The sequence below is a fragment of the Gallus gallus genome, chromosome 4, assembly GCF_016699485.2.
Source record: "Gallus gallus isolate bGalGal1 chromosome 4, bGalGal1.mat.broiler.GRCg7b, whole genome shotgun sequence".
In the NCBI taxonomy this organism is placed as follows: Eukaryota; Metazoa; Chordata; class Aves; order Galliformes; family Phasianidae; genus Gallus; species Gallus gallus.
The window spans coordinates 11668379-11681355 of NC_052535.1; the positions used below are offsets into that span (position 1 = coordinate 11668379).

General features: G+C 45.1%; 1 protein-coding gene across 8 annotated transcripts in view; it reads left to right on the plus strand.

The window, feature by feature from the left end:
- ARHGEF9 (Cdc42 guanine nucleotide exchange factor 9) overlaps window positions 1-12977 on the plus strand; it is a 193235-nt gene that overhangs the window by 24971 nt on the left and 155287 nt on the right. For 6 of the 8 annotated variants that reach the window (XM_040699572.2, XM_015278576.4, XM_015278577.4 and 3 more), the window contains exons 3-4: window positions 1331-1478; window positions 4345-4445. In XM_040699572.2, the coding sequence (XP_040555506.1) occupies window positions 1331-1478; window positions 4345-4445 (249 nt within the window). Of the gene's footprint in view, window positions 1-1330; window positions 1479-3685; window positions 3939-4339; window positions 5012-12977 lie in introns of those variants that run through there. The other 2 variants (XM_046940727.1, XM_040699574.2) reach the window with 2 other exon arrangements.

Consider the following 12977-nt stretch of genomic DNA (forward strand, 5'->3'; position numbering starts at 1 on the left):
CAATCAATTGCCAGTGTCTCAGTGTTTCAAGCAATAATTCCTAGGCTATTGATATAGAGGACTTGTCTTGTTCACGGTTGTTATCAATCACCTTCCAGAGAAACTACTGTTACTACCAAAGCCATTCAATTCCATCTCTGTGTGAAGCCCTTTCTCTCTCCAGAAGGCTCCTTGTACCCTCCCGATGACTCCAACAGCACAGCAATAACATCACTGCTGTTAGGTTTATTCACCTCCTGTCCTTCTCGTAGACCATCTGTGGGCATCTGTTCATGGGATTGGAAAAAGACCTTATGTGACCTTTGGAATTGCCTGGAAGGGAGTGTCTTGTTAAGATTTTTGGGAATTAAGAGAATGACATCCTGTTACTAATTTAATTCACTCTTACATAGATCTTATTATCAGCAAGACTCTTGAGTTTTGCAGGAATTGTTCTTGCTGGGTATCTTGGCTTTATTCTGAAAACTTGAAATGTTTCTTTCTATAGTAGGATGGACAGATCCTATTGTTGTTCTGCTGGATAGGCACAGAGATGAGCAGATCGTTCTCCTAAACCTCACTTTTAAACTGTTCTACTCCTGTGTGCTTCAAGTGCTGGAGATATTTCTACCACCTCTTAAATGTCTCTTGAGCACGGCCACGCTTGTGGACGTGTGATAGCTGACGGGGTGTAATTAGCTGTTGGCTAAAAATCCAGACAGGAACAGTCTCTTGTTTACCTTAGGCCACCAAAGGGTGCATCTGCTAATTCAGTTCGGGAGTGCCTGTTAAAGTAGATCTTTCAGCTGTCTGTCCACAATATGCTTTGGATGCACTAATTGGCCTTGATGACCATGAGCACCCTTAAGTGGGGGCCTACACTCATTACCCCAAAAGTTCATTTCAGTTCAGCCCTGGGTGCTCAGTTCCTCAAGACTGAGGTTTGTGTGGACTTTGGGCCCTCAGCACCAGCTAATTCACTCCCTGCTTGTGCTCCTGCTGGGGCATGGTGACAATGGTGTGGACAAAATGCTGTGCAGAACACAAATGTCTTCACCACATGTCACCCTCGAAAGTGCCACAGAGACTCAATGCCACCAGAAGTTGCTGGGACTCGAGCACCACGAGCGGTGCTCATGGTAGGGAGCCCTGTACAGGGAGAATGAGAGCATGCCAGGAACAGAGTCAGCAAAACTTAGTCTTTCAGCAAAAAGTAAAAAGAAGAGGGTGCAGATCGCAGTGAAGAGCTATAAGGTGTGCTGTACCTTCTTGGGGGAAGGGGGGGGAAGTGTTCTCTGTCCCACTTTTAACATGCATTGCTAAATCTTTTCTCTGACCCTTTTCTTTCCAGACAATGTCTCATCCTTCTCAACCATCCCCACGAACACCTCCCTTCAAAGTGCTTGTGGAGAGATGTCGCTCCGAGCCGCTCTCCCAGAGCACCCCGATGGGGCTGGACCAAGTGGGTGGGCGCATGCAGCACCTGCTCAGAAGACGCGGTGAGTAGCTTTGCAGTGGTTTTTCCCCCGAAATCTTTGTCTTTTGGTCTTGCTAACGTGGGCTAAAATATCACAAATGCGTCTTGTATCCACTCTTGTTATAACCCTGGAGCCAGGTGAGGAAGCTTTGATAGCCATATGCTAAAAAGTTTCTTTTTTCCTTGCAACTTTAACGTCTCTGAATGCAATCCCTGTAATTTGGTTGTGAGAAGATGAACAGATAGGTGCACAAAGAGTAAAAGCTGTTCAGCAACGTCTGTGGGAGTCGTAATTTGGTAGTTTCCTCTTGGCTTTCTGTCTTCCTACCTGTTTTTGTTGTGAGCACTTGGCATTTGGAGGTGTTGAGTGACGGATTCTGAGATCATAACTCAGCTGTAATGTTTGTTTGGGAAAGAGCAAATGTGAGTTGTTTTTTTTTCTGGGTGCTCTTCCTGAACAGACAGAGAACTCTGTGAGTCAAAGACTGTGGTGAGCTATCTTCTGCAGCGCTTGATTAATGTAATTTGTCCTGCTGGAGAAAGCACAACAGAATGTATTTGCTGGAAGGGTCTTGTGTTGGCAGGTAAATGAGCAGATGCTTGAATGGGTGACATGATTTTGTGAACCTCTAATTAAAAAGATTGATAATTACTGTAAGAAAATCATTTCGTGAAGGGGTAGTACTAGCACTAAGAATGCCTTGATTTAGCAATGGGCGAGTATGGGAATGTTGCCAGACTGCATTGGCATTGCTTGGGAGCACACTGGGGATCTGAGCAGTTAATGGATGGCAGCAGCACGTTAAGGATTAAGAAGAATCGGAAGGGAAAAGGCATAGCGGCTGCCTCTTGAACTGACGGCTTTAATTGATGGTAGGGGTGTACACGCTTTTAGCACAGGCATCTCTCAAAATGTGAGCATTACTGCGTTTGCACATTGCTCCTGAGTGCTACTATATTGGCACATTTCCTCTGGAGCCTGGTAGCAGCCTCTTGCTATAATCGGCACTTGCACTGCAGCTTGATTTTCTACGAGTCTAGAAAGTGAAATGCATGTTGCTAAAAATAACAGCAGGGTGCCTACGTCAGCAATGCGTTTAGGAAATGGGTCTCAGTGCAATCTCTCTCTCCCAGCAACGCTGGAAGAAAATCAGGATTGCTGCCCACTCAGCTATGCCAGGGCTGGGGCAGGGTCCCAGCTCTGCTGTGCTCTGTGCTGTTGTCCTGGGCAGCAGGGAGTCCCCAGCTATTTGATTTGGGAGCAGGGAGCTTGCAGTAAGCAGGCAGGGACGTGTATTTTGGCTATGTAAGTACAGGTGACCTAAACGCCAGGAACACAGATCCTAGAGTGTGTGTCCCTGTCTCCCAAAGCTTCAGACCTTTCATCCTTTGTTGTCTGGTTTCAAAGCCCTTGAGACTGACAGAGTCTGAAGCCCAAAGTGGGGTTAGAGGTGTACCTGGAAGAAGAAAGTTAGGGTTGGTCTTTGTAGTGGAAATGCCAAATCATGGCTGGAAGCAGTGATTGAGCACCCAGTAGGAAGGCAGGGCCAACCCAGGGGAGCTCAGGTGCATGCAATGTACCTGAGTGACCGGAAGAGGTGAAGCCAGCAGTGAAGCCACCCCTTCCCAGACCTCATTTAAGGGTTGGCAGTGGAGGTGAGGGTATCTTGTTGGAGATCCCTGCCTACCTGGGGCCTTCCGAGGGTCAGCAGTTTTTTTTCCTTTGTTTCTGCTTGCACAGCTGCTGCATTTGGGCTTATCCTTACTTGCTGCAGCCGAGGACTTTGCTACCCTGTTGTTATTACTGTGCTTTCCACTGCATTATAGCATTACAGTTTTCTATAGGACAAGAGTTCTGGAATGTATTTGTTTTCTGTAGGTGCCTTTCTCCATGAATGGGGTGACAAAGCTCCACGGGCTGTGAATGCCCCTAGGTGTGTATACACACACAGGCACAGACATCAGTTCCACGTGCTGCCTGGGCCACATGTGCCTTCTGAAAGGAGCCCAGGCTAGGGGAAGGGGTTAACATCTGACTTCATTAGATGGGGGAGGGGAAAACCCAGTCTTGCACAAAATGACAGCTTTACCCCCCTAAAAGAGAGGGATAGTAATAAGGAACTTAACATTTGGGGTGATGAGGAAAACAGAGCTTAATTTTGAAAGGTGGTTTACCATCCCTTCCCCACCATTTGCCTCTTCTTTACAATCACATGCTTGGGTGTGTACAGGCTGTAAAGCCAAGCTGAGAGCTGGTGTGAATGGAATAACTTAAAGCCAGATCAGAATTGCATTGGCCTGAAATGCTTGCGATGAGAAATAGCCGCTGCTTGGAAAACAGCTTTTGTGGGTTTTCCTGTTGCTGTTTTCTGCATAAATTTGAGAAGCTGTTTCTTTTTCAAGGAATTGCATCATATGAACTGCAACAGTTATAAGGCTGGGGTTTCTGCAGAGGTACCATTAGCAGTTATGACCCAAGGAGGTATTGCACTTTTAATATCGGTGCATGCAGATGAGGTGCTTCTGCTACCCGGTGCTCATGGGGGAGCACTCTGGCTTCACACCCAGCCCATCTGACCCCACCTGCTCACACCACCTCTTAATTTGGCTCTCGACTCCTCGTTTGTGCCTGCCCTTTTGTAGTTTCCAAGCTGCACTGTTTTACTTGTATCCCAAGAGCACCAAATAAAGCACCTAAATATACTCTCTGCTCTCTTTTCCTAAAGAAGGGGTTGAATGAGTCTCTTGCAAACAATTTTGTTTCTTTCATTTAAAAGAACAGCCTCCGCCCCCAGCCTGAGCTAAAGCACAGCATTTATCTTTTGTCATTCCTTCTTTTTTTTTTTTTCCCTCCTTCTTTATTTCTCCGGTGGATTTTAAACTGGCAGCTGAGAACGAACTGGCTTCAAAGACTCTGAAGGTGCGCAGGAACGGCGGACGTAGATGGAACCTCCTCAAGCCTGGAGCTGAGAAGCTGCAAATCAGTAGGGTAAGGTGTTGTTTGAAATATGCCTCTGCCTGCTTCAGGGTTATTGTTTACCTACCACATGTTTAGCCTTGGAAACTAACAACCTGCTTTACTAACGGCTTCCTGGATCTGCGGTTCCTTCAGCCACAGATGGGAGTTATTCTTTAGTTATTAGAATTGTTTTATAGTGGTAATAGATGTGCTAACCTTTCCCATTGGATTAGTTTCTCTCCGATACGTAGCGGAGGCTTTGTGGTCTAATGGAGGCACTGGACCTCCCATTCCTTTGGCTGAGTGATCCTTGCAAGTGGAGGAACTGTGACGTTGCAAATAGCCTATAGATTTGCTCAGTGGTTTTGATGATGCACTTCCACCCCTCCTCCCCCCCCCCATCCCTTTTTTACCACGTGTCCGTTGGGTTTGTTAGTGCTATCAGCGCCATCTCTGTGACAGATTCACATGACTGATTCTTTCCAGAAGAGTTTGGCAAATATAGACACAATCTATTTTGTTCTTTTTTGTGAATGTTGCTACTAGCTGGGGAAGAAAAAGCTGTTGTGGGCCTTGGGATTTCCCTGTCTTTCTCTGTAAGTTGAAAAAAAAACAATCAGGAAAGATAGCATATAGTTGTTACATCTGTCTGATGTGCTTCCTTGTTTTTGTGTGGGATCGCTTTTCGTCTGTGCCATGCTGTGCGTTTGAAGTCTGGAGACCTTGGCTGTTCTGTGATCTTGTTTGGCATTTGTATCGTTTGTGAGTCTGGCTTCACTGGTAGCCGACGTATAAACCTGAATAGTACAAAACACAATAGATTTGCTAGCTGGTGTCTACCATGATGCAAGGAAAGTTTTCTAGTGACTGGGCCAGAAGAGGTTTAGCCTTTGTTGTTCCTCTAGGGCAAACAAACAAAGGATGATCTGGGAGCCAGGAATTTCCCTGCTGGAATTGACAGGAGGAAGCTGACCTCCCGTGGTTGTGTCTCTGCGGTTCTTCTCTCCATTACTGCCCTTTCTTGCCAGTCCTTTATTGTATATCTTTTCCCTTTGATATCTGATGAGCTGCCTTCCCGAAATGTGACTTCCAAGCAGGACTCAACCTTTGTGCATGTTTTTCCACTGTAGAAGTAGTAAGTAGGTGGTGAGGCAGTCTTCTCTGGCATGCTTGCGTTGGGTGTTTCTTGGCTTCCAAGAGATACATGCAGGGATAGACCACAGCTATCTCAGTCATTTGTGGCTTTCTGGACTGCCTCCAGTTTTCTCTCCTGATTTTAGTAAGCTGGGATATAAGAGAGAGAGCAGTGAACAAGCAGTTCAGCCTTTCCTTTTCTCTCACCTCCATTTGGATCCTACCCTGTTTCTCAAAAATAAGTGCTGTTTTCACCTTGAAACAGCTGTTGTAGTTACAGGGATGCTGAACATCTAAGCTTCAGGAAGATAAAATGATCAAAATTCTGTACAGCTGTTTGCTTTCTGGGACAGAATAAAGAAATGCAACAGTAATATCCCTATAGAGGATACAGCAAGGATTGTTACAGCAATGTTACAGCAATGAGACACGCTGCAAGCCCTATCAAAGAATCTCATCAGGTGTGTCACAAATGTTTCTGCATTTGGAATCTAGTGTTAAATACTGCATAGGTATGTTTGGTCTACTTAGCAAATCTAACACTTTCTTAATCTGTTAGTAGGAGATGTATGTTTTGCAGCCTTTGTAGATATCCTTCCAGCTCTGCTCAGAAGCCAACACATTATTCTGTTCTGGCATAATATTGCTAGCAAACACACGAAAAACAGAATGGTTTGTGTCCCGAATCATCTCAAAAAGCCAAGCTTGTTTCTGATTGAGAATAGAGCCTGACATGAGAGTACCCTTACAAAGGCAGCTGAGAATTAAAGCTCCAGCAAAACAGAAATACTGCTGAAGTTTGGGAAATGCTAGGTAGGGAATTTTCTTTCTCCAGTGGAGAAATATAAGGAGGATGTGAAACTGAAAAGGGAAACGAGCTCCTTGTGAGCACAGAGACCTGTAGGTGATGCTCGTCTCAGACACAGATGTGCCAAAGACCTGTGTGTCACTGGGCCCCAGGATTGGTTTGGGGGGCTGAACAAGCTGATCTCGGAGACTTGTTTGGCACTGCCTTTAGGCAGCTTGTTGCTCAGCCTGAGTTACAGTGAACAAGCAGGTGTGAAACCTGTGCTGGAGTCTATAAATCAGAGTTACTGTGGTGAACACCACCAGAGCAGATATATAAATGTGGCTCACAATAGCAGCGCTGGAAAATTCATCTGCTGCCTCTGCCCAAGTTGAGTGAAGATGTATGGGGACCGTAAATCATCTGTTTGCCAGAAAGAAATTTCTTCATTGGCAAGATTTACAAATTTGAGATAAGATTTGTGAACTTGGGTATCTCTTGTCAGGTGTGTTCATTGACAGGTGCAGAACGAGTACAGAAAGGAGTGATTTATACTTCTAAACCAGATGCCAGGCTTCCGAAGAAACTGCTTCATTTCTGTCTTGAATGGAAATGCCTGAGGTGGAGAGAGAGCAAAAGGAAACTGATAGAGCATTAGGCTTGTCTTGGAGGCATCAGTGCCATCTTGGTCCTTGGAGAGATGCAGGCTGTTAGTGCAAAAAGAGTATTGGCATTGCTACGTTATGCAAAAATGTAGAGCTGTTGATCATCTTATGAAAGAATGTTGTTTGTCACATCTGATTTACCGTGTCCATCACTTTGCAGCGGGCTGTATCTTAGTGCATCTGTCCAGATATTGGGGACAGCTGCTGGTAGCACGCACGCCATCTCCCTGCTTGGTGGTTTTCTTTTACTCCTGGGAGCTGGAAAGAAGAGCAAAATGCAGTTGGAAAAGCAAGTGGTGGTAGCAGGACATGAGAGAAAGGTGTGTGTGTTATCCTGTTCTCCACCTCACCCATGTGCTCAGCATGCATACACCTGTGTGTTTTGGTTTTTTTTCTTACTAGTCACAGCTTTCTTCTATCAGTCATACCCAAGCTGTTTTAATGAGTCAGTGCCAACAAGTCTGGTCACAAGCCTTAGAAATATGGGATAGATAAGGTTTATTATCCACACTTAGTGGATGGGAATGAGGAAACTGAAGTACCACAGGGTGGTATGTGGAGAGCCATGCAATAATTTTTCATTTCTCTCTTAATTTCATGAAGGAAAAAAAGGAAATGGTGTCAAACTGAGTTGTCTTCAGTTTTCAGTATTTTAAGTGCACTTCTCAGCCTGGAGAAAACTCTGTACTGAAACACTTCACATGCAGAGCATTTCATTTTGGCACTATGGTTGCTTGGATGGGAGCAATTTGGTGCAATTAAGACAAACTTGCATGGGACCTCCAGGTGCCCAAATCTGCAGGCTATGCTGCAGCAAGAAACTGAAATGCCAAAAGGAACTTCCAGAAGGCTGCACTAGCTCTGACAGGGCCCTTGGCATCTGTTTTGCCTTTGTGATTTACTCTCAGGTATGTCCTGCCAGCTGGTATGTGGCTGAGCCCTTTGGACAATGGACAAAGGAAGGAGTGAGTTATTTTCTCCAACCCCAGAGCTATTCTGGGAGACGTTTTATTGGTCAGAATGGCTGATGGGTAATACTCCAGAAGGAGATTCAACCCATTCTGGAATCAGAACCATCCACTTAATGAATGTAGGACAGCTTTAATTTTTAGTCTTTAACTTAGCAATGATGATGGCAAACATTGTTGTTCTCTGCTACTTTCCCCATTTGTGTTGTGTGCTCTTGTACAAAGGACTAAAGCGTCACTTTATGTGCTGGATGAAGGCCACAGCTGAATTACTTAGAATGGAAACTTTGCATTAATGCTAGCATCTTCAACGTACTCTATATTAATGATCAGTAGGCCTGCTGTGCAGAGGTGTTGAATGTTTGCAAAACCCCACCAACCCAGCCTGTCCTTGCTCTTCTTCCCAAATCACGAGCTATGTTCAGAAGCTGCTTTGAGCTGCCTTTGCTACCCAAAGCTAGTTTTCCACTGGCACGTTTGTAATGAATAGGATTTTCAAGCAAACTGCAGCCTGCAAGAAAGAGAAGTGAAGGGAAAGTTGATTTGGGTTCCCTCACTCATGCTGTGCTGAGATGAATAGGGAATGCTGGTTGGTATTCTGTACCAGCTCTTCTGCTTGCTATTTTTATCACCTAGCATAATGCTGAGTTTGCATTTTGTTTAGTGGGGTTATTTTTTTCCTGTTTGAAACGTGTCCTGCACCGTGTTTCTCTTGGCTTGCTACTTCGGGGAGGAAGGGGATGTGGAAGGGATTGTAGACTGTTGCATTCTGATACGTGAGCTGTATGTAATCACAGTCATTTTTTAGCTCTTCTATCCACATGAATAAGCTGATAGAAAAGTGTTGTCCTGTGGCTTTCCGGGTGCTAATTAATTTAAATATCACCAATATTTAAATTAACATTGATGAGAGTCTTATATGCACGCGAAGAGGGCTGCCAGAAAAATGCATCTTCTTTTAATCTCTCTTCCTTCATTCTGAACATTTAGAACTTCTGCTGCCTGAGTGCGTCTCATCTGTGTGTCTTCTGGGGTTTCTTTTATATCTTGATAAACCTATTATACTGCTATTCTTACTAGTGCTCTGAAATCTTTGTATAGTTTTTTTCCATTGCTTTCCTTTTCGAAGTCACTCCTAGGCATTTGTAAATGCTTGTGTGCCCTATTGTTTAAAAAAAAAAAAAAAAGGGAAAGAAAATAGAAAAGGGGCAAAAAAGACCTGGTCATTCATTGTGGAAACAGCAGTTCAGTCCAAGTTGACTGATCCCAATGACCTGTCATTGAGCCTTGTGACTGCAGTGCTGGCAAATGCTTCCTGTATGTCAGTGTGAAGAGCGCTCAGCGAGGATCTCTGGTGAGTGGGATTTGCAGCAGTCGGAGCCTTTTAAGCACCTGAGGTCTGATGTGTCTAATCCGATTTTGTTTATGAACTGATCAGAGCACAGAGAACATTGAATGCATGTGTATAGTCTGCGGTGAACTCTAGGTCATCCCTAAACCCATCTGCATCCATTTTGCATGAGTGGTCCATACTTTGAACTCACTCCCTGGTGACTGTGATGGAATAGCAGTGCAAAACACACTTTGGGATTCCTAGTAGCAGAACTGAACAGAGCTTTGGTTATTTTGTCACTCTTTAGAAATAGCATTTAATGGTGCTGTGTTCTGTACAGAGCAGTGGTGGGGGAGCATAAGCCTTGGTTAGTTGGGTCTTACACTAGCAGTTGCTCTACCACATCCGGAGACAAAAAGGTTTTTAGCGAGTAGGAATCCTTGGAGGAAGGAGAAGCTTGATGTGAAGAAACACTGAGCTTGGAGAGGTGAGTTTCTCTTCTAGATAGCATGAGATTTGAAGTTCCAGACTTAGAAGAGGTTCTCAGCTGTTTCGAGGTTATGTGTAAGCCTATATTAAGAATCTTCCAGTTCATGATGGTCTTAATAGCATAATTAAACCTTGGGAAGTTTTCTATGCAACTGCAGATGGTAGGTGCTGCATCCTACGTGGTATTAAATGCGAGTGGAATGGTGACTGTACATAATCACCTCTTCTATAGTGCAGATTAAGCTCTCCTCTTAAATACCAGCTTGGAATGGATTCTTTTCCCCATTGCTCCATAGTTCTACCTTGATTTCTCTGCTTCAACTCATTACTCAGCTCTGTCACCGTGTTTCACTTTAGGATATGGTTTATACAAAAGAGGCTTTAATATAAACTCAATTTGCGTTGCATTGCTAAAACCTTAATAACATTTTGCTTGGCAGCTCTGTGTGGTTTGCCCTTCCCCAGTGCACTATGTTCTTAATAAACCAAAGTCTGTGGTAGGTGTAGCATAAAAAATCTCTGAGTAAATATTGGAATAAGTGCTTCTGTAGTGCTTCCTAAGCTCTGGCTGCATTTGTGATTCAAGGCCACTGCAGTGCTGCCAGTATGTAGCTGAAAAGGAGCTAAATTTCGGAGGGAGAGGTGAAAGCACAGTCATAGCTTCAAAACCTCTTCTGAGACATGACTCTTAGATGCATTATTCACACAAAAGTGCACAGTGGCTAGGGGAACACATCCAGAAACTCAGTGAAAGTTGAAGGGGGAATGGTTATGGTGCGTAACCATATGGTTACAGACCTCGTACGGTCCTGTAAGGCACGAGGTGTGAAGCACTTGACTGTGTCACTGACCCAGCCAAGGGCTGTTCCCTTTCTGGGCTATTCCCCTTCAGCTTCTGTGGAGATCTACATCATGGAGGTGGCAAGGCTATCCTGCTCTTGTGCTGTTGTAAGCTGTGTGCGACACAGTGCTGTGTCCTCAGCTGTTGATTTGCTTCTGTTGACACTTCGGCAGGGTGATGTGGGACTATCCCTGCAGCTTATTTCTTTCATCTTTTCCAATCAGATCATAATTGTGTATTTTGGTGGAGATGCATCGGCACTGTGCTAGTACTTGGGGAATGAGGAGTATAACGTTCATAGGGTGAGAAGCTGCATAGGAACATGGGTGTTATCCCAGTGAAATCACATGGCCTGCAGTGAGCTCCTCAATGAATCAGGGAAAACGTCATCTGTTAATGGACTATGCAGAATATAGGTATTAATCCACCTAATAAAATCTCTTTCTATGTGTAATATGTAAGGAAACATCCTGTTGTCTCAAAACCTTGAGAAATCAGTCTTATCTGAACAAGAATTTAACATTAGCTCCACCTGGTGTGATGGGGTCAGTGGTTGCACTCCAGTGCAACTGGATGGAATCATAGCTGGTTGCACAGTGGCTTTTGTCAGTAGTCACTGTTCGCTGTCACAACACCAAGATACCTTCAAGAGCAGGGTGCGTTGCAGTGTCCTTTGAAGGGCATGGGAAGCTGCAGAGCCCAGAATGTGAGAGCCAGCAGGAAGAGAGATACAGCAGTGAGAGCACTGCCTTATCAGGGAAATATTCCACAGCCTATGGTTCTCAGAGCCTGCCTTTGGAGGGGTCTTTTGGCACAGCCTTGGACAACTCTTGTCCTCAGCAGGGGATGTAACTGGTGCTGAATGCAGAGAGCTGCTGCAGCCCCGGTTGCTTCCCAGATAAGGAGTTCTGTTGTGTAAATCTAAATGCTAATGAAGCGTGGTCTTTTGCCGTTCTGTTTGTCTGCTATTGCTTTGTGTGGTGGTGTCAAATTTAGGGTGTCTCCACAGTGATGTTACATGTGATTTGGTAAATGAAAGTGAGGGAAACAAAAAATAATTGCTGCAAGCCAGAAAAGACCTGATGCCAAGCACAGCTGGAGTGGGATGCTTGAGAAGCAGATTGCTCCAGGAGAGATGAGTCAGTACTGAATGATTCCCCTTTGCACTCCTCCTCACGCAAGAACTTAACATATCCAAAAGCAGAAGTGCCTCCACCATTGTTCTTTGTATGATGGGTGCTCCTCAGTTCTGTCTCTTGACATGCTTCCAAATTTTTAGGTGAGTTCAACCTTGCCTGGAGAAACAAGTAAGTGTCCCCGGAGCCAGGCAGAAATTGTTAACTGTCTTTTAGAGGAGGTTTGCTATGCTGTAGGGTTCTTGGTGTTGCTCTGATGTCTAGATGTGGGAGATTTTGACCTATCATCCAATCAGTGTCAGCACAATGCTGGTGAAGGGATTGAGCTGAGCTGCGAGCTGCTTGTTGCCAGGCAGTGACAGTGCTGCCTTGCTGCAGATGCCCTTTGTGTGGACTGAAGCTGGATGATAGCCTCTACTGGCCCTAGAAAGTGGGAAAGCAAGGGAAAAGCTTTCATGTACCTTTTTCTCAAGACTTTACTGTAGCTGTGATGCATTCAGGTCTCATGGCAATGCTGTCTGCATTTTTGGAATTGCACAGGATGACGGAAGCTGTTCTGTGGGCTTTCTTTCTCTTGTTGGTGATGCCTCACAGCTGCTCAGATGTGGGCCACTGCTGGCTGCAGATAGGGCTGGGCTCATCACGGTGAGATTTCCAGCTCCACAGCAACTCCATGAAATTGTGAAGAAGCTCATATGCAGTCTTTTGCAAATGCATATGGTATTTTTGGCCTCTCTCAAGCCCACTGAACAGTATACTGTCAGGTGTTTTCCACTGTGTGGTGCTTGCTGTGTAATTCCCTGTGCTGAACTGTGCTGAAATACAGCACAACTGGGCAGCCACCACCAAAAGCAAAGCTGCCTGGATGCAGTATTATGGTGCAGCGTAAGGGTGATGTTTCCTTAATCTTCTCCCACCTCTGGCTCAGTGATGTGGGGTGAGAAATTCCCTCCTGGAGATGGGGACGAAGAGCCCCCACTGTGATCTCCGTCTCTTCTCTTTGCTGCAGTAGGGTTTCATCAGGGATCGAGCCGTCTGTCTTCTTGTCTTATGGGTTTATCCGTGTGACTCCACTAGAGCCAGTGGGTATGTAAAGTGACATGCCTCAAACCCTGTTAGTGCTGGGCACAGGGATGGAGGAGGGAGAACAAGTGAAGTGTCCAACCAAAGAGCGCAACGATCCTGCCCAAACGTGAAGCTCGCGCTCAG